Genomic DNA, 22,002 nt, shown 5'->3' with positions numbered 1-22,002 from the left:
ACTCAATGTAAAGAAATCGTCAAGGATTGTCTTGCTAGGCTCCACAATCAATGCTCATGCAAGCAGCAGTTAAGAGATCAAAAGAGGTGCTGCACTTGGTAAATCTGCTGCACAAAACCTTTCAAAGAGTACTGAAAGGAAAGGATGCTATTTTGAGAACTAAGGTGTACCTGACCTCTTTCTGGCATTTTCCAATGCCTCAGCTGCAGATTAAAGTTGGACACTGAATAAGGAAGACAGAAACATTGATGCATTTCAATGATGGTGCTGGGGAAGAATGTTGAAGTACCAAGGACTGCTAAAAGGACAAACCCATCTTAGAAAAACTAAGGCCAGGGTACACCTTAGTGGAAAGGATGGCAAGATTTTGTCTCACATACTTTGGTCATATTGTCAGGAGATACCAGCCCCTGGTGAAGGACATCAGCCTTAGTAAAGTGGAGGGACAGTGCAAAGAGGTCCATCCTCAATGGACTGGCACCCTGGCTGCAATAGGCTCAGGCACAGGAGCAGTTCCAGGGCTGGTGCAGGACTGTGCACACAGCGTTTCATTCTGTTGTGCATAGGGTTGCTATGGGTCAGAACCAACTTGATGGCACTTAACAGCCTACTCCTAAATCTGGTCACAGCCTTGGTAGGATGGAGGGAGGTTTTATTAAAGGTATGCTCTACGTACGATCCGTGCAGACTGAGAGTGTGCAGAAGCTAGCTCACCTCAACTGCGGGATCTAGATCCTGCACCTGGTTCATCAATCTCTTGTTATATTGCTTGTGGACCCTAGAAGCCACCAGATTCAATCAGCTCTGCATCCTCCTGCTTCCTGTTTACCAGCCCCTGAAGCTATCTGAGTCAGGAGAAGCCTCCAGCTGACATCTGACCCACAGACGTAAACTGACTTATATTTACTCACCTATCTAACTGTGTGAGCCATTTCTCGATATCTTCCTAAATACAGACACACATATTACTGATTTTGCTTTCCTAGAGAACCCAGCCTAACAGACACTATACCCCTCCCCCACCCTATAGTCCTATCTTGCCCTTCACACTTGTTTCCAGAACTGAAAGAACATTTAAAAGCAATGCAATTTGAGTCCTAGCATGCAAACACTGCTGTTTTGACAATGGTGCAAATTGAAAAGCAGTATTTTCTAAGGGAGGGTTAGAGAGTTGGGCATACTGTCATTAAAATAAATATACCTGGGTAGAGGCTTTGTTGAGAATAGCTTAATATTTTACAGCAATATTTTACTTACCCTCTTAATCAAATTAGGCAGGCTAATGTTAGTAAATAAGATTGTACTTTCTGCTAATGGCACATACCATATGAAGATTAGTCAATGAAAGTATTGGTCCAAGCCTTTTGTTAAAAAAAACATCTGTAATACCAATAGTATAGAAGCGTAAATTAAAAAACTGCTGCAAAATAGTAAGCTACTTTAGATAAAAATCATCAAAATGTAAAGCTACTGGATTTTCAACACGTTCCTCCTATCTAGGTCTATACACTTGTGAAGATGGTATTTCCAACTCTCTTCTATTAACTGAAAGGTCAGTGGTTTGAATCCACCTGCTGCTTCTTGGAAGATGAGGCAGTAGGTTCAGTAAAGATTTATAGCCCAATTCAACTCTGTCCTCTAGGTCGAAATGAGCCAGAATCTGGGGCAGTGGGGAATTGTTAGATTTTGTATCAGTTTAGGTGGGTCGGGATGATCAGTGGTTTGGCAGTTAGGACCTAGTGATCCTCGATGTCATGCACTACCATGTAATCAACTCCACATAAAGTCTGCTTCGAGCACCCAATCAATTGTGAGATTAGGGTGGCATGCAAACCTCTTTCTCAGGTCACAACCCCAACACAACTGAAAGGTTTTCTTGGAGGTGTGGTCTAACTCCTATAAAGTGGATTCTGTGGGGATCGCACTTGCTTTCTTGTGGGGTCTGGATTCTGCATCTGGCGCATTGACCTCCAGGTTCTTTAGACTTGCGCCAATGGCCTGCTGTATGGATGAGGGGGAGCCCAATATACATCTGGAAGCGCCACACAAGACAGACGCCTCCGGTGATTTCCCTTTACAACAGAGGGACGGAAAGGCACTGGTTATCAAATGGAGTGCACTGGAGAGATGACTATAGATCAAAATGATAAACCTACTTGAAAAGTTAAATCCTTGTCACTTGATCCCCTCTCTGATGCACAGTGGCCCGACTTGGCTTTCAATGTTTTGTTTTGTTTGGGGATGTGTTTTTTTTTCATATTGTGGGTTATCTCAGATGTATTTTATCATTGGATGGTAACCCCCTGGAATTTTTGTTACGCGTTTTTCTGTTTGGTTTTGTAATATGAAACCCAGGATTGATGAACCTACAGAGACAGTGAGTAGAATAGGGATTGGTTCCTGGGGAATACAGTTTGGGTGAGGGGGGGGCGAGTGTTTAAAGGGAAGCTGCTATCAAAGAGTTCAAGAAAGAAGAGAATGTTTCTGAAACTGACTGCCATGGCAACTGTACATGACTGCCTGACTTGGCTGAACTATGGAATGATACCTGTATTAACTCCCAATAAAAGGGTTTGAGGGAAAAACAAAAACATAGCTTCTTGTAGTTGCCCCTGATGCAACCTTTTTATCTTTTAAACCAACTGAGCAAGTGTGGGAATGCTAATGTACTACACAAATAAATTCCCTTAAATTTAGAAACACACCATCAAAAACTTCTCTTCTCTTTGAAATTAACTGTAGTAAAATTAAATCACCAACAATTCTATAAAAAGGGGACAATTATTTCAATAATTTTCAAGTTAATGAATATCAGAAACCAGGGAGGCAATTTTATGTTTCCGTAAAATACACGATTGTTTTGAAAATGATCTCATGAACACATTATAACTTTGGATGTGTTTTATTATTCCAGATTACCAAGACGTGTAAGAAATAATACATCTGAAGAGAACTAGTAATTTCACAAACACTAGTACTTTATTGACAATAGCCAAGTTTTCTAAGGTAGCAATTATTTCATTTACTTGAAAAAGAAAGAAAAACTCAACACTTTCATAAATCTTACGGAGAAATCTGACCAGGTTATACTTTTCCCCAACATTTGGTGTGACAGCTCTATGTGAAATAAATAATGTATTTTATAGGGGAAAGGAAGCACATGACATGCATTTTTGCCTCAGTTATTGTCTCTTGTATTTGCACTAGGTTCACGGAAAAAAACAATAACAACAAAAAAACACTGCTGGAAATGTTGCCAGTAATTGGAGAAGAGAAAAATAAAAACAGCTGTCTTTCATAGGTATAATTTTAAATATCCCTTTATCTACCACGTGGATTAAATATATGATTAAAATTAATTCTGTTTTCTCTAACTGAAGAACCAATCCACTTGAAGACACTGGGTGACAGATCACCCACCACAGGCTGTACACATCAGTGTTTAAGAAGGAATCCCTTTATCCAGTAATATTTCAACGATTCCAAGTTTGGTGATCTAATCTGGAACTCCTATTGAGTAGTTTGCCTGAAAGCTTCAAAAGTCCTGGAAATATGCACTTGAACTTTTGAAGCCCATCTCTCATATATGTATGAACATATGAAAATTGTTCTAGAACCAGACTAATTATTAAATAAACTCTCAAAAGGGGAAAATAACTAGTAGGCAAAATTATGTTACTTAAAAAGAAACAAGCAAAAACAAAATAAACCACAGCTATCATGTCACTTGCAACTCAAAGAAGCCCTGTCTATCTACAGTTTCTAAAGCTTTAATTCTTTATGGTGCAGACTGCCTTGTTTTTCTCCCTCAAGCAACTGGTGGGTTTGAACCTCTGACCTTGAGGTTAATAGCCCAACGCATAATTCTCAGAACCACCAGGGCCCCGTAAGCCAATTCCAGAGCCTTCATATATAGGAGAAAAGAGGTAATATCAGTTATTTCAGATTCACCACATGATTACCTTTATGCATTTCAGATTTCTACGTTCTCAATCTAGCCCTATCAAGGGTTAAAGTTGGAGAATTCTTTTTAAGCACCCACCCCCCCATGGATTCTGATGTTTAGCCATGCTCAAAATTTCTTGAACAATTAAAGGGTTTGAAAAGCAGTGTCAGTAGGGTACCCCAAATGGGTTTTAATATGTCCAAGTCGCTCTGTACATAAACTGGATATTATCAGTACATGATTTAATATCCAAACATCAGCAAACATTTTTTTAATACTAGGGTTTTTTTAAAGGTGGGATCAGACGCAGCATACAAATTGTAACAGAAAACAACCACAAATACTAATGATATTTAATAGAAGATGATTTTTTTATAATTCATCAAAAATAACTTTTAAAAGCTCCACTGGTGCGGGGGGAAGAATCCCCTAAATCTGGGATAGGAAAATCATCTCTTAAATGAGTGAAAATAAATGCCAGAGTGTTATTCTCAGAGTCAGAAACTGGCACCCTATTTTAGGACTAGTTCTGCTTATGTATTGTTTCAATAAATGCTTTTAATGTGTGTAAATGTTGTTTTTGATTTTTAATGCATATAACATACATAATATCATCAGCAACATGAATTTTTCCTTATACACAGAAATTATATAAACTTTCCAGGTCTGAACAATAACCAACTTTAAAAATATTTTATGTTCCTTAATAAACAGTACCTACAGTAGAAATTTTACAGTAAAATTACAATTGTTTTTAAAAAGCTGAAGTGATTTTAATATTCAAATTCAAAACAGTAAATTTTCATTTACTATAGCACAATTCAAGTATTAAAAATTATACTTAGCCAACTAATACATATTAAGTGACCCTTTCTAATAGCTTTCCTTTCCAAAAATAACTGCTACATCATAGCATGAATCTGACTCTAAATCACTTAAAGTAAGTAAAGAATAAATGACAGCAGACAGACTTCTTTGAGTAAGACATAAACAGATAAAAAGTTGTCCACATCAGTAATAAGGTTTGCAAGTAACTCACCCCTCAAACATATGGATTCATGTAAACAAAGACTATGTATATTGCTTTAGGGAGAAAATGCACTACCAAAGATAAAATGTATTTAAATGGTTATGACTTTAAATCATATATTATCTGAATACCACACAGAACCACAGAAGTCATAAACTTTTAGTAACTGTCACTTATTTGTGGAATAAAACGTGACTACTTTGTTTGAAGCTAATCATGAAAAAGAATTATTCTGAAAATAAACACCCATCACTTTTCTAGAAATAAATATACATACTTTTTTTAATGCATTCTATCATAGGAATATTGTCCTAGCTTTGACCATAACATTCAATCAGTAGTTTTAAAGTACTTTCCACACTGTGTCTTGAATCTTCTACCTTGTCAGCTGCCCAACAACCTTCAAGAGAGTTTTATTTTCTTGTTTTAGTTGTTCATTTTCATCTTCTATGTCATCTAGGTCCTTAAGGGGGAAAAAAGCAAATAGGATTATGAGATTTTTAAACATAAGACAAATATTCTGAAGGATATACAAACACCATTAATTATGTATCCTAAAACAACCTGTTATCAAGTATTAATTTTTAAACAGGCAAATTCTGAAGTAACTTCAGGTAAAAGGTGCTCTGCATGAAAGGAGCAGCCATTATTCAACATGGCATTGTCACCAAGAGCAAGTGAGGGCCAGCTTTGGCCAGATCGTTCCATTTCCCAAGACAAGCCAGGAATTGGTATTGTGAATCTCCCAATTTTTAATCATTACTCGTTAAAAATCAACTCCCACCTGGCCAAGCCCCACAAATGGCAGGTTAACAAAACATGCATGTTAACTCAGACTCTATTAAAGGTCCCAGGTTACAACTTTAAGTTAATCTGTACATCAAGAGCTACCATTACAGGTTCTGAATATACACTCCTACCTTTAATAAGTATATGTGGGGTGAGCATCTAAGCAGACTATAGAAATGAGGCATGTAGAAGGAGCGGATCAGGAGCACACACAAGTTGATCTAGCTTAATTTTTATGTTATGCTTTTTAAAATCAAAGCTTATGTGTGGCAAAGATTTTGGAGCTTAAAAACCAAACTGAAAATCACCAAACTAGCTAATAATCGTCTAGCTTTAAAATACACATCCCAGCTCTATGGTCCCCATACTCTAGTAGTATATCAGCCATTTAACACATTTAATTATGAGAAATAGTATTTCAAAACAGACTATTAACGAATACTGGGAAAACGATAAAAATTTCACTGCAATTTAAAATTCCAAAACTTGAATGCAATCAGTATGAATTATAAGTATATTATATAAAAGCAGTATTCAAAAGTATAGTGCTTTTGAACTAGGTAATGATTTTATGATTTTGCAAAGCTAGAATTTGCATTTACTCACAAACTAAATGGAAGACGTTGGGGAACCAAACTGTTGAGACAACAATAAAAAATACAAGATTCCTAAAACTATGGTAATGGAAATCTAGTTAAGATTTAGAATTGAATAAAATACATTCATACATCAGTATTAAAGTGTAAACCCAGAAAGTCAAGGGTTTTATTATTTTTAATGCCCACAGCAACTAATACAGGAAGCATGTATCACAGATTTTTAAAAATCTGAATTCATTAAATCACATTTTAATATCAATATATGAATGCCTGTATTTTGAAAAGTGAAAGGTAGTGTATAATAGTCAACTATTATATACTATTAAAACTATAAAATATATAGGCCATATACTAGCTCAGCTGATTATTATGTAATTTATTACACCTGATCTAGAGAATATTATATCAACTATGAGTCTGTTTCCTAGTCAACAATCTGTAAGCTAGTGTCTTAGAGCTTTATGAGAATGAAGTTTTTCTTCTTTCCTGGTTAGAGTTACGGTTGGGTAGGGATCTGCTCCTTTTTACCCGGAAGCAAATGTTTCCTTTCCTTCAGCCTACTAAAAATCCTTCTAAAGTGCTCTTCTCACCACCACTACACTTGAGTCACCAATGACACCTGCTTCTTAAGCAGCAAATTCTGGGACTCAAAGACAAAGCAAGAACTACAAAGAGGAATTAATTCTGAGAGTAGGGTATGGTCAAACCTAAAGCTGGTGACAAAAGTCTAACTAGGGGGAAAATGATGAAAATAAGATAAGAAATCTGAGATTTCTTAGAGAGAGAAAGTAACAACTTTAATTCTTCGTTGAGGAAACTGGGCCACGCTATCTGTATTTCCAACTAACAAAATATAGAACAAACTCATCAGTCAACCCCAAAATTAATACAAATAAGTGCTTAAATCTGAAAAATGGTCAGATGAAATCAGCTGGAATAAATATTTCTTACTATCACAAATTAACTATATCGCTAACAAAAAGCAGAGTAATTCAATTTTGTAATGTCTCATATATTTTCTTCTATTTAACAAAGAAACCATAACACCAAAATGAGAAATACTTACTCTGTTTAACAAATTAATTTCTTCTTTGAGTTTTCCAATCATTTCTTCTTTATCTTGCATCAGTCTCACAAGTCGTAAGTTTTCTTGCCTTTCTCTTACTATTTCCTAGTAGACAGAATTATAATGCAATCATTGTGATGCAGCTGATTATTGATCATCTTTAAATGGCATGCATCTAATATTGATGAAGTAATCTTAGAAATTATGAAGATTTTCAGTGAACTTTTTAAGGTATTTAGTGAGGGGGACCCCCCCTTCCCCTCCCACTCCACCCACCCGCCTGGCAAGGGAATCAAGGGGGAATATAGAAGTTGTAAAAAGGGTTCTGGATTTATGCAGATTTACGCACATCTTTAACAAATTCCCTTGGTAACTTTTATCACTACAATTAACTAAGAGGCTCATTATTATATGTATAATAGACTGTGAGAAAATTTAAATTAAATATATAAGGATTTAGAAAAGCAGAAAATTAAGGTCTTCAATTTTGCCTCAGGTTATACTGTTCAGTGACAATGAACAAAATGAAAGAATTTTATTAGATTACCAACATTAAAACTCAAAAACAAAGCAAAATAAGAACGCAATACTTAAAAGAAATCTAGTTTAGAATCCAAAGCCATGGGCTGGGTCAGCCATCTTGGGGACAAAGAGCAGCCAAACCGAAAGGACTTGGCTATTTTTTCACTACTCTAACAAAAAAGCAGCAAGTTATCTGTATTTATTAGCTACTACCAACTCCCAGAATCCCCAGATTATAAACAGATGCTTCTTTAAGTGGAATTTGAGTTGTAACAGGTGGGTATGGTTAATGAATCTGTAGTGCAAGAAAGGAGACCTGATGGCACAGGGGACAAGGCAGGCAGTTCAAACCCACCAACTCTTCCGCAGGAGACAGACAGACACCACCCGCTGATGTGAGAGCACACAGACCCAGACTGCGAGGGAGCATTCCAGTGTGCCCTAAAAGGTCGCTATGCCTTGGAAGCACCTCAATGCTTGGGGTCTGTTGTTTTAATGCGAGAAAAGGTTGGATGCCGTTTCAATTTATTTAAAAGCGATACGGGCAGCAAGCCAAGGAAAGTGATAAAGAATTGTTATCATTAAGGATTAGTTCAAATATTTCAATTAAGAGCACTTGCAGGAGTTGTCCTGAGTCAAACCCTGGGGCTGCCTTCAGTGCTGCATGCAAACCTTTGTCAACTCCAGGGGCTTTTCTTTCTGACCATCCCCATGAAAACTTTACATCACCTGTTCTTTAAAGAGTTGAATGAAATAGCAACTCCAGGTAGAAAATAGTGCAATAGCTTACATATAGCCTAAAATAATGGTAATGTTATATAAAATTACTATCTATTTGAAATGCAAAATAATTTCACGTCAGAAAAAAAACACACCATTTTCAAAATCTTTAAGTAATATAGTACCACTCCCAATTTTAGAGTGAAGGTCAATGGAACCTGATACTTAATTTCATGCCACAATTTGAGTTGTTCTCAAAGATAATTAAAAACAAGCTTATTCATACACACAATTGGTTCTAACACCAATCATGACCTAACGCAGAATAGAAAATAAAGTCTAGAAACTATTGAAAATTAATTCACAACAGTATATATAGGAGGAGGTTCCAAAAAGTTTGTGGAAAAATTAAGACACTGGTACTTTTCCTCAATCATTTTGAAACTCTCTAATTGAGGGTTTCACCCACCATAAGAGCCCCAGTGGTGTGTGTGTAGTGGTTGCTCATGGGATGTGATCCGCGTGGTTGACAGTGTAAAACCACCCGCTTGCTCCACAGGCTGAAGACCGGGCCACTCCCATAAACAGTTACAATCTCAGAAACCCGCGGGAGTTCACTATACAGAGCACACCCTCTATAGCATGGAAGTTTTGTTTGTTTGTGGGTGGTTTAATTGCCACCTTAGACTTATAACCACTTTAAAGGGAGAGGCTGTTTTCCAATAAAATAGAACACTTAAGCAGAATGGGAATGCCCATTAAATAAAGCATGATACATACAGTGAGTGATACCTTGATTGTTGAACTCAATTTGTTCCAAATTTGTTTGAACATTGAAAAGTTAGAGAACTGAATATATTTTCCCCATTCGAAATAATGGAAAAGTAAATAATTGGTTCTAAGGCTCCAAAATTATACATATACTTTCGTCTCTTCAGGATTCAAATCACTATGCAGCCATTTAGCCTTCTCACATAACACTGTCTTGGATAGGCTGTTGGCATCAAGTTTTTCTGACTTACACAAATTAACAGTAACTTTTCAACTACTTCCAATGATTTGAGTTTTTTGTTTCATGGTAAACAATTTCATACCTTTTGCTACATTAACCCCTTTAATAACATCCCCCTCCCCACCCCTCCGCCAAAAAAAAAGTTGACAATGTGGACTTAACCACATGTTGTGTTCTGCCACCAATCAAGACAAGTAACTACCTGATCCAAATTTCGCAATGATTTCTTTCTTTAACTCTACAGTGATTCTCATTTCCTCTAGGTCTAGGTTTTACTGTTGGTATCACTAGCTTTGAGTCATGGTTATGACATTTTACTCAAATAAAGCACACACACACACACACGCAGAAAGGCACAATGACGGATGTTGTAACACACTAGCACAAGCAGGATATGCTAAGCCAAGAGCAGTATGTAGACTGAACCGTGAGTCACCCCTTTGCGCCCAAGGTGAAAATCGAAGCGTGACTCACTCTTGCCAGTACAGGGTTTTTCCAGTCGATTTTCAGCTAGACTATCAAGCAAAGTTCCGAACACCAAGTAGGTTATGTTCTAACTTTGTTGTTCCAGGAGTGGAAAGTTCAAGCTTGGAACTGTTCGACAACCGAGGCATCACTGTGCAAGAATTGGCTTCATTACTAAAGCTTTAGCATCAACAGAAGTAAACAGGAATATATAAAAGAAATCAGAATATGTCCAGTCATTATTGTCTAGCTACTAAGTGATTTAAAGATGTTGTTTAAGAAGTCCTGGTGGCATATTGGGTTATGAATTGGGTGTTCATTGAAAGGTCAGTAGTTCAAAGCCACGAGCGGTTCTCCCAGAGAAAGATGAGGCTTTCTATTCCATAATATTTAGTCTCAAAAACCCACAGGGTAGTTCAGTTCTACTCTGTCCTACACCTACAGGTCACTCTGAGTCAGAACCGACTTGATGGCACTGAGTTGTTTGTTTTTTTTAAAACTAATCTCGCAGGGCTAGAATGGCCCCTGGGAGTTACCTGAAATTTTTACCTTTTTATGGGAGCCAGACAACCTCCCTTTCCTCCCACGGTTGGGGGTTTGGTGGATTTGAATCACTGACATGCTGTCCACCAGCTCAGCGCGCAGACCCTCGGCATTACCAAGGCTTCTCCTACTGAGTTTGTTTTTAAGAAACCTTGAAAGCGCAGTGGTTAGCACTTGGCTGCTAACTAAAAGGTTGGCAGTTTGAATCCACCTGCCACTCTACAGGAAAGATGTGGCTATTTGCCTCTAAAGACTGCAGCCTTGGAAACCCCGTAAGGCAGTCCTGGTGTCACGCAGGGTTAATGTGAGTCAGAACTGACTCAACAGCAAAGGGTAAGTTGACTGTAAACATAAATAAATACAGATTAGCATGACTCAGTCTCCCACTGGACTAGAGTCTGTCATTCTTGTTCTACTTCTTGGCACTTTCGACCCTGAGCATTTCAATAGCTTTCCCCCCTTTCCTTGCAGTTGCTGTGGAAGTGAGGGGGAGAAAATTCCCGTAACATTTTTATCAGAAAATCTTAAATCATGTATAATTCGTACCTTTTCAAGATCTTCAATTTTCTTTTCCAATGTGCTACTTGAGACTAAATTACCAGAAGCATTTGCATCCCTGTTGTATCTATTGAACCCACTTCTATCTGGTCGGGAATATCTACTTGAGGCATCTTCTTCGGTGGTTGTGCTATGGAAAAAAATATATGTTTTATAAAAATTCCTATTATTCAGTGAGAAGGATGCCAAGAAAATTTTCTATTCACCTTAAACAATGAACATTCCTCTGAGGTGACATGGTTATGGTAGACAACTTATTTACAAATGTAGCAGTTAATAATTATTCCAACACAATGGGGGAGGAGTGTGTGAGAAAAAGAACATTAATTTCAACCGGAATCGACTGAGATCTTGCCAAGTATCAGACATGAAGAAGATGGATCAGCAAACACAGGCATGGTCCCTGCTCAGAGAACTTTCAATTTATCAGAGTATCTAACCAATTTTTTTAAAAGCTAAAACATTAGTTAATAAAGTTTAGTACTATAAGAATTAACCCAGGAATCCTAATCTAAAATATCTGTGTTAAGGAACCACTTTTTCTCTTCTGACATGTTTATTTTGTAAAATAAAAATAAACTGGGACAACACAGAGAGGAAAAAAGGCCATATAAAATAGAAGTTTTTTCTTAGTCTCAAATCCATGATATTACATTTTGATGAATATAATCAGAACATAGGAAAAGCACTACATAAAACTGCTATCGTACTCATACTGTTCATAATCCCATAATCCTAATTTAACCAAAAGTAGGCATGGAATGGCAATTCCTCATAAACACCTATTCACAAACTTTATGCCAATAGTTGGTTTTTAATATAATACACAAGCTAATTTCCCATATTAGTTAATTCATCAATAGATTACAAATTACCCCGAAACTTAATGCCATACAACACATTTCTTACCTCAAGTTTCTGTTGGCTGCAGTTAAGAAATCGCTTTCACCATGTTTCAGTACCAGGGCTACAGCCATCTGAAGCCTTGACTTTGGCTGGACAATTTGTTTCTAAGCTCACTCACATGGCTGATGGCAAAAGGAACCAGCTCCTCACTCTGTCAGCGAGAGCCTCCATGTCCCCTATGTAGGCCTCATTCATGGGCTCATACACTCATCAAAGCAAGTGCCCCTCAAAAACAAGTGATCTGAGAGGAAAAAGTGAACCTAAACTAAAGCTGCAGTCTGTCATAACCTAATCATAAAGGTGGCAGATTATAATTTCTGCTGTATTTTACTGGTCATAAAGATCAAACTTGGTGCAATGTGGGAGGGAATTATAAATAACAGGAGGCGGAAGGTAAGGTTTATAATACATGGACGGCGACTTCCAGCTTGTTAATGTATTGAATACAGGCTGAACATCTATTAGTTTGTTTAATAGCACTCATAAATAATAGGGAAACTAGTCTCACAGAAGCATATTGATAGGAATAGGAGAGATTTTAAATGAACTTCCACAGGCTCAGATTATTTATTTTCAACTTATATTCAGAATGCAGGATATGACACTTCTCTTTTTTTGGGGGGGGGGGCAGGCACCATTTATTTATTTAAGGTGGAATTTTAAAAAATCATTTCATTGGGGTCTCACATACAACTCTTACCAAAATCCATACATCCATCCATTGTGTCAAGTACATTTGTTGCCATCATCATTCTCAAAACATTTACTTTCTACTTAAGCCCTTGCTATCAGCTCAACACTTAATATGTCTTCAATTCTTTTTATTGATAATTCCAGTGATTTATTCATGTTATTCAAGTTAAATCTAAAATAAATCTTGATTTAAAGAAATAGGTTCTTTATCTATGAATTTACTACACGAGTTTTTTTTCTTTTCATGAAAACAAAAATTCAAAGTGTTTGTTGTGTGGTATTTAATTATAATTGTTCACTAATGTACAATTTCAAGATCACCACTTATGTCACTGACAGTTATCACACTGTGAGACACCTAACAACCTGTAAAAATATTTCCCCTAAATTTTTAACTTCCACCAAAAAAACTTCTTATCATTCTTTCCTTGAGTACAATTGGAAATAGAAAAACATCAAACTAGGAAAATTAAAAGAATCTTTTTTTATAGCAGAATACATTAGAGATGAGAACAACTTGACGCTCAGGGACTGGTTTGGAGGCTATTGTAATCATCTCTGTAAAAGATGATGCTACCCTGGAGCTTGGCATGGTGATAACTCAGACTCGGTAGGGCTTGGTGATTGGGTGTTGGTGGGGTGGTAAGAGTCATAAATGGTGCACATATTTTTAGCTGTGGGCATTGGTGGGTTTAAGTCCAACTTCTGGAACCCATCAGGTTTCCTAAGTTTGCTTTTAAATATGCTGACGTTAGGATGTTTCCAAGATATTTAAAAGTAGATGTCTAATAGTGGTTGGTTATACCAATATGAAATAATGATTTGTAGTCATCAGATGTGAACAGTTAGCAACAGAGGCCACTGAAATAAATGAACTTTTTTGCACAGATACACAGTGCTTAAGACAGTGTTTCCAGAGAGACATAATCAGCTATGCCCTTGACTCTCAGTAAAAAGGTTGGCAGTTAAAGTTGGCCAAAGGTGCTTCAAATGATAGGCTAAGGCAATCTGCTTGGAAAAAATGCTACAAATTCTACTCCACATACAAGGGGTCATTATGTGCCAGAAATGATCAGCAACTAACAGAGTGAGCTAATTAACTCTGACAGAAAGAGGTATAAGAAAGGAAGAACTACAAACACGACTGGGACGTACAGACTGAAAGGTAAAAACAAAGCCAAGGGAACAAAGACCCACTGAAACCACACTGTATTTCAGATGAGCATTAGAACCCTCTTAAAACTTAGCTCCTATAACCCATCCCTGCCAAGTCTAATCATCTGCATTAACCAAGAGATCATTCAAGCAAAAACTACAATGTTGACAGTGATATACATCCAAAACCCTAAAAATATGGCACATTAATAGTTTTGTATTTGCTTGATAAACAAGCTTAAAATGACATTTAAAAGAAGCTCAACAATTTAAAAATCCACCACGTTGGGTTTGTTATAATTGTGAAGAATGGTGTTACTTGATCTTATTGCCAAATTTAGCTCTGCTGATTCTAAAAACAATATTTCAACCTATCTAAAGGTCAGATAGGGACACTAAAAAATACCCAGAGTAAAAGAAAGATTGTTTCATTAACTCTAAAAAGTTTGTAACGTTCTACTTAGGAATGTCAACATAAATCTCTAATAATAGATTGTAGAAAGAACCCTTCCTCTGCCTTTAGCCACAAAGATATTAATGATAATATTCAGAAAAGGGAAAGAAATAAATAGTATCATAAAATATAGGACCACCCATTACTGGAAGTTTTTCCACCCTCTGGGAATTTTCGCATCTTTTATGGGAAGACATATCCAGTGGCTAGGAGGTGTAATGTTGGGGGAAAACACTGTAATTCTAAAACTATCAAGAGAAGATTACTAGCACTATGGGATTACAGCTAAAAAAAATTTTCCGTGTAAATAGATATCAATTACCTTAGCAATTGGAAGAAATTTGATACTCATGGTTAAAACTGAACATAAAAAATGGGCACCAAACATTTAAAAGTACCAGATAAATCATGAAATTCCTGAACAACCAACAAGTACATGATAATAATCCTTCATACTTTCTGTATTATTCACCATTTTGTCTCAGGCTTCACTCCTGAAAACACTGTCCTGTGATCATCTTGATCGTCTACCTTTAAACACACATGGATACACAATTACTCACTAAAGAACGGGGCAAATGTAAATGACTGTACCAATAATCCCACCAACCCAGAGAGAACTACCACTAGCCCTGCTGGTATGGTGGATTACAAACTGGGCTGCTAACTTCAAGGTCAGTAGTTCAACCATCAGCCACTCTGAGCTAGAAAGATTAGGCTTGGAAAAAGTACTGCGAAATCTACTCCACATAAAAGGAGTCATTATGTGCTGGAACTGATGTCAGAGTAACTATCAGCAACTAACAGGGCGAGCTAATTAACTCTGACAGGAACAGAAAAAAGAAAGGAAGAAACCCTCAGGGGCAGATATACTCTGTCCTGTAGGGCGTCTATGTGTTGGCACCCACTTAATGGCATCGTGAGCTTAGAGTTCTGGAAGTATATTTTATGTCACAGATCTCTTTGAAACTCTCATGTATAAGTACAGATGTTCACCCAGAAAATTAATATTACTTTCTTTCACACAGAATTTTAACTGTGATTTATAAAACCTACTGACTTTAGGTTAAGAATTCTGAGTTGATATTAACGATACTTTCTCTTCCATATACTCTTTCCATATTTCTCCCCCATATATTCTTTCCTTCTCCCATAATTTTGAAATATAATTGATACTTTTCAACAGGATAATTTTTATTAACTATACATAGTGATGTTATAGTTGATAAGGTTAACTCACTAACCATATGCTGTATGTTATAGTTGATATAGTTAGTTCATTGCTCATTTTTAAATGGTTCCTGCTACAAGATTTCATTTATGTAAAAAATTTCTCTTTTTTGGTTTAATATTTTATTTTTAACAGTTTTATTGGCATATAACTCACAAGTTCAATAATATTCAAAGGAGTTAGACAATCATCTCCACAATCAACTTTAGAATATTTGCTTCTTTCTTGCTACCAGCTTCCCATTTCTCCCCAACCTCCTCCACCAGATATCATTACTGCATTCACTATCTCTATCACTTTAATTATCCGGGATTTCACCTACAGAAAAGCAAAGGAGAAAAAAAATACAAAAAAACCCCAAATAAATGGGGAAAAAAAACAAACCCTTACTGTACTCTGCATGACAGCAACGTTATTCACGTGCCTGGTCTATCTATGGTCAGAGGGGATTCACTAGATGCTTAATCCATGTGGGGATTTGGGGTTCCCACTTTCATCCATAGCAGTCTGCAAACTGCATGTTCTCGATTTCAGTTCTGATACCATTCCCTCCTTTGAGCTTGAATTCATACTCATTTCTGGTATATTAAATGTACTCAATAATTTTTTTTAAATTGTGTTGGGGGCTCTGACAGCTCTTATAACAATCCACGCATCAGTTGTATCAAACTGTACTCAATAATTCTAAAGAGATCAAATATAAGAATTATCAAATATCACATAAGAGCTACATAAGTCAGAGGTGGGTGTGGATGGGGAAATTTTTCTGGATGTCATTCATATATCCACTAAGATCAGCTAAAAAATCACATACTCCTTATGATCTTAGCATGGGACACGAAGCACAGTGCCCTGTACCTAGAATGACCCAATAAATATTTGGCACACACCATCCATTTTCTTATAAAATTTCCAACTAAGTGATCTGAAGAATGCCCGTGTTTTAAGAATAAATAGGGATCTCAGAAAAACCTGTACACAAATTTCTCATAGCAACATTACCCATAATATTGCATGAGCGCAAACAATTAAATATCCATCAAGTGATGAACAGCTATAAAAATTACAGTAAACGCACACAATGGATTATTACTCAGCCAAGTTGTTGTTACTGTTGGGTGCCCCACCACTGAGTCAATTTGGACACATAGCAACTGTTAAATACAAAAGAATGAAACCCTGCCCAGTCTAGTGCCATCCTCACTGGGGCAGTTACATAATCTTCTGTTAACTTGAGCAAAGGGGTGGAGTCTAGCCCGTCAATCAGGTAGGTCATAGCCAATGGTGCCTCTGTGTGAGCATGGTCTTCTCCTGAGGATTCTGGGAACTCGTCTTCCTCCCTGGAGACAGGACACACACACTCTGCTTCACATTCTGTTGACAAGTCACATAAGCTATGCTGATGGCAGCTAGAGCCCTGGAGCTGGAGGAACCACATGGAGAGCCAGGCCAGTGCTGAGATGCTTCCACAAGACTTTCCACCAACTGGCTTGTGATCTTCCTGCTTTCCGCATCATTGCATGTGCTGCGTGAGTCTGTAGAAGAACTTATGGACTAGTATCAGACATATGGGCTAATATCAAACTTAAGGACTTGATCTGGATTGGGCCAGGATATTTTCTTACTAAATAAACAATTACTCTTGGATATAAAACTTTCTCTTACACAGTCTCTGGATTTGTTTCTCTAGTCAACCCAGACTAACAAACTTACAATTGTTATGTTTGAGCCCATTTTTGCAGCCACTGTATCAATTCATCTTAGTTTCAGTACAACTAAGATGAGTTCCTTCAGGGCCCTTGTTTACCAAGCATGAGGTCCTTTTCCAGGAACTGAGCCCTTCTGACAACATATCCAAAGCAAGTGAGATGGAAGTAGAATCATCTTTACTTCTAAGGAGCATTGTGGCTGTACTTCTTCTAAGGCAGATGTTTGTTCTTTTGGCAATCTAAAGTACTTTCAAAATTCTTCCCCAACACTTGCTACCAGCTGCTCCTCGAAAGAAAGATGAGGCTTTCTGCTATGGTAAAGATTTTCCTCCTTGGGAAGCCAAAGGGTCAGGTACGCTGTCCTACAGGGTTGTGATTTGAGTAAGAATTTTATTTCTTGACTGTTTTTCCCATGGAGGTTGATTGTGGACCCAAGTAAAATGAAATATTGGCCTTCAATCTTTTCTCCATCGTATGTTGATTATTGGTCCAATTATGAGGATTCTTTTTTTTAATGAGGATTCTTATATTTTTTATATTAATTGTGATCCATACCGAAGGCTATATTCTTTGATCTCCATCAATAAGTGCTCCAATTTTAGCAAGCAAGGTTGTGTCATCAACATATTGAGCCTACCTTCAATCCTCATGCTGTATTCTTCTTTAAATAGCCCAGTTTCTTGGATTATTTGCTCAGCATACAGACTGCATAAAGATGGTGAAAAGATACAGCAGTGACCCATGCCTTACCAGATTTTAAGCCATGCAATATCCCTTTGCTCTGTTTGAATGGCTGCCTCGTAATCTTATGCACAGGTTCCACAGAGCACAATGAACTGTTCTTCCCAATGTTATTCAAAACTTGTTCTGACCCACAGTTAAATGTTTTCATAACACACAAACACCTTTCTGGTATTACCTGCACTCAGCCAAAATCCATGTGATATCAGGAGTGATAACCCTAATTCTATGTCTTCTTCTGAATCTGCTTGGGTTTCTGGCACCACCCCATACATGTTCTGCTGCTTCCACTTGTAAATGATCTTCAGCAAGATTTTACTCGCATGTGGTATTAATGATATAATTTCCACATCTACTGGGTCACTTTTCTTTGACATGGTACAAATATAGATCTCTTCTAACAAGGTAGCTGTCTTCCAAAATTTTTGGCATGAGCTTGCTGAAACATTTCAACTAGTGTTCTGTCAATTCCTGAAGCTTTGTTTTCTGATAAGGCTTTCCGTTCAATCAGTTCTTAGTCATATGCCACCTCTTGAAATGGCTGGGTACAGACCAATTATTTATTTATTTTGTGGTGTGGGTGGGTGTGTATGGGGGAGGGTTGCTGCTTCTAGCATCAGCCAGTAGTTTGCACCTACACTCCTTCAATATTGCAATTCAAGGCCTGAATCATTTCATTTCCCTGAACTTGAGAAATTCTGAGCAAAGACCATCCTTTTTTCTTTTCTAGCTCGAGTCTTTAGACCTTTTTTTTTTTACTGGCATATAAATCATATGCCATAAATTCAATGGTTTAAATACATTTTCACATTTCATTATAATATTTCAATGTCTTCTTGAGAGTCCCTTTGACATTTCCTATTCTGCTCTTTTAATTCACCATTCTTTGTATTTGCTTTAGCTCCTCTACATTCATTTGCCAGTTTCAGAGTCTCTTCTGGTATCCACTTTGGTTTCTTCTTTTTAATGTTTTCTTCATGCATGATCTTCTTCATGTCATCCTACAACTCGTCAGGTCTCCCTTCATTAGCATTTAATGTGTCAATTAAGTTCTTAAAATATTCTCTGAATTCCAGTGATGTAAACTCCATGATGTATTTTAGCTCTTGGGGACTTATGTTAATTCTCTTCAGCTTCAGCTTGAACCTGCATGAGTAATCCAGTCTGTTCTACAGTTAGCCCCTCACCTTGTCTTAATGTGGGTCTCTTCCCAAAGAGAGTCAATTAGATTCTTATGTATTCCATCTGGTGAAGCCAATTTGTATAGTTGCTATGTATATTGTTGAAAACAAGTGTTTGCAATGAAGAACTCACTGGTCTTGCGAAATTCTATCATGCAATCTGCAGCTTCGTTGTTGTCTTAAAGGACATATTTTCCAACAACTATTCTTTGCTCACGGTCTCCAACTTTTACATTCCAAAAACCAGTAATTATCAATGCATCTTGATCACATGTTGAAAGGATTTCAGAATGAATAAGTTGGTAGAATCCTTCAATTACTTTATCACAAGCTTTGGTGGTCGGTGTGTAAATTTGGTTAATAGTTGTATTATGTGTTCTTCCTTATAGGTGCATATATCCTATCACAAGAAATGCTATACTTTTTAGATTTTGAAATGTCCTTTTTGATGATAAATGAGATGCTGTTCCTCTCAAGTTTGTCATTCTTAACACAATAAATCAAATGACTGTCCCATTAACAATGGCCAATACAACAAGTTCCTCTCAGTTCATTAATGGCTAAGATATTGGTCTTTATGTGTTCCATTTCATTTCTGATAATGTCCTAATTTCCCAGATTCATACTTTGTACAAATTCATGTTCTGACTACTAAAGGGTGTTTGCAAATGTTTCTTCTCATTTTAGGTCATGCCCCATCAGCAGGTCTCGAATGCTTTGCTCCATCCATATTTTCAGAATAAGCAAATTGTAGAGGCAGAAAGCAAACTGGTCGTCTCAAAAGGATGGGAGATGGGATGATGAGTGACTGCTTCAAGACAAAAAACTTTTTGTAACAGATAGTGGTTGTGATGGTTTACAAAAAAATAAATGAATCAGCTACATAAATGAGTAACTCCCATGAAGTTTACTCTGACGCCTGGTAAAAATTATATATATATATATATATATATAAAACAAATGTTGGCTCAACCTGCATCATCCTCACAATTGCTTGCATGTTCAATTTCATGACGATACATGAAAAGAAACAACATTTACTGACAAAATATCAATATCTTTCTAACCTCAGATAAGTCACAAAACTGGTCTTAGAAGAAAATTGTTATTCTTAAGGAAAATCATGATCATATTTTATCCAAATAAAGAACTTACAGGTCCCTAAAGAAGCTGTTACAGTGAAGGTTTCTGGTATATTTAAACAACACTTGATTGAAAAAGAGGGAAAAGGAGAGACCATTCAATTGATATCAGCCATTCTTTATGCAACTTAAGATTAAATAAAAGCAGAATATACCTGTGTCATGTTAAGTGAGAGGCAGACTAGAAACAAAATGTATGTCCATCAGTCACAATAAAAATTCTGGCCTCTCTGGGGTCTTGAGGGCTGGAGGGTAGGCAGGTGGCCATATGGCTCAGAGGCAGCGGGGCCCACGTGAAGGAGGTGCACTGGTCTGTGTGACCACAAGGTGTCGAGGGGATCAGGTGTCTGACATCAAAGAATAAAAAATAATATATCCTTTGTGCCCACCTTCCCAATACAATCGCTAAAGACAAATGTGTGCATAAGCAAATGTGGTGAAGAAAGCTGATGGTGCCCAGCTATCAAAAGATATAGTGGCTGAGGTCTTAAAGGCTTGAAGGTAAACAAGTAGTCATCTAGCTCAGAAGCAACAAAGCCCACATGGAAGAAGCACACAAGTCTGTGTGATCACAAGGTGTCAAAGAGATTTGGTATCAGGCACCAAAAAACAAAAGATCATATCATTGTAAATGAGTGAGAGTGTGGATTGGAGTCCCAGAGTTCATGTCGGCAACTGTACATCCCTTACAGAGGGGTCGTGGGGAGGAGACGAGCCAGTCAGGGTGCAGTGTAGCAACAATGGGGCATACAGCTTTCCTCTAGTTCTTGGATGCTTCCCCCACCCCACCCTGTCATGGTCCCAATTCTACCTTAAAATCCAGCTAGACCAGAGAATGCACACTGGTACCATATAGGAGCCGGTAACACAGGAAATCCAGGACAGATGATCCCTTCAGGAGTAGTGGTGAGAGTGGCGATAATGGTGGGGGGGGGCCACAGGTGCAAGGGGGGGTGCTGTAGAAAGGGGGAACTGATTATACAGATCTGCGTATAACCTCCTCCCTGAGGGATGAACAACAGAGGTGGGTTAAGGGAGACCGCAGATAGGTGATAACAGTTTGTAGATTATCAAGGGTTCAGGAGGAAGGGGGGGAGCAGGGAGGGAGGGGAAGGGAAAATGAGGGTCTGATACCAAGGACTCAGGTAGAGGGCAAATGTTTTGAGAGTGATGGGGGCAACATGCACTTGACATACACTGGGTGTGTGTATGGATTGTAATGTGAGTTGTGTGAGCCCCCAATAGAATGATTTTTTTTTTAAGTCTGGCCTCTGCCTATAGTTGAATGATGTGAATAGCCTTGCTATCAAAGAAAAAAGAGCATTGTAAGATTGATTATGACAGAGTCAGGTTAAAATACAATCATTTCATCTCCCTTTTAACTTATTCTAACACTGTTTCAGTTTTTAACATTTTTGGCTTTCTTTTTAGTTCAAGTTCTATGTTTTGGCTGCTAGTCAGTGTTTGTTTATTTATTTATTTGGTTGGTTGGCTGCTTCCTATCTGGCTTTGTAACATTCTCTGTATATGAAATCCATTA

The 22,002-nt window shown here is 37.4% G+C and overlaps 1 protein-coding gene across 3 annotated transcripts in view; it reads right to left on the bottom strand.

Annotated features, from left to right (window-relative positions):
• Positions 1–4,282: 4,282 nt before the first annotated feature.
• Positions 4,283–22,002, bottom strand: part of PAWR (pro-apoptotic WT1 regulator) — a 120,173-nt gene continuing 102,453 nt past the window's right edge. For all 3 annotated transcript variants that reach the window (XM_075551235.1, XM_075551232.1, XM_075551233.1), the window contains 3 exons: positions 11,239–11,380; positions 7,431–7,535; positions 4,283–5,439 (listed from right to left, as the gene is read on the bottom strand). In XM_075551235.1, coding sequence (XP_075407350.1) covers positions 5,353–5,439; positions 7,431–7,535; positions 11,239–11,380 — 334 coding nt within the window. In that variant the 3' untranslated portion in view covers positions 4,283–5,352. The remainder of the gene's footprint in view (positions 5,440–7,430; positions 7,536–11,238; positions 11,381–22,002) is intronic.

Source organism: Tenrec ecaudatus, chromosome 6 (assembly GCF_050624435.1).
Source record: "Tenrec ecaudatus isolate mTenEca1 chromosome 6, mTenEca1.hap1, whole genome shotgun sequence".
In the NCBI taxonomy this organism is placed as follows: Eukaryota; Metazoa; Chordata; class Mammalia; order Afrosoricida; family Tenrecidae; genus Tenrec; species Tenrec ecaudatus.
Note: the sequence above shows the minus strand (reverse complement) of the source record. Positions and strands in the feature narration are given on the sequence as shown.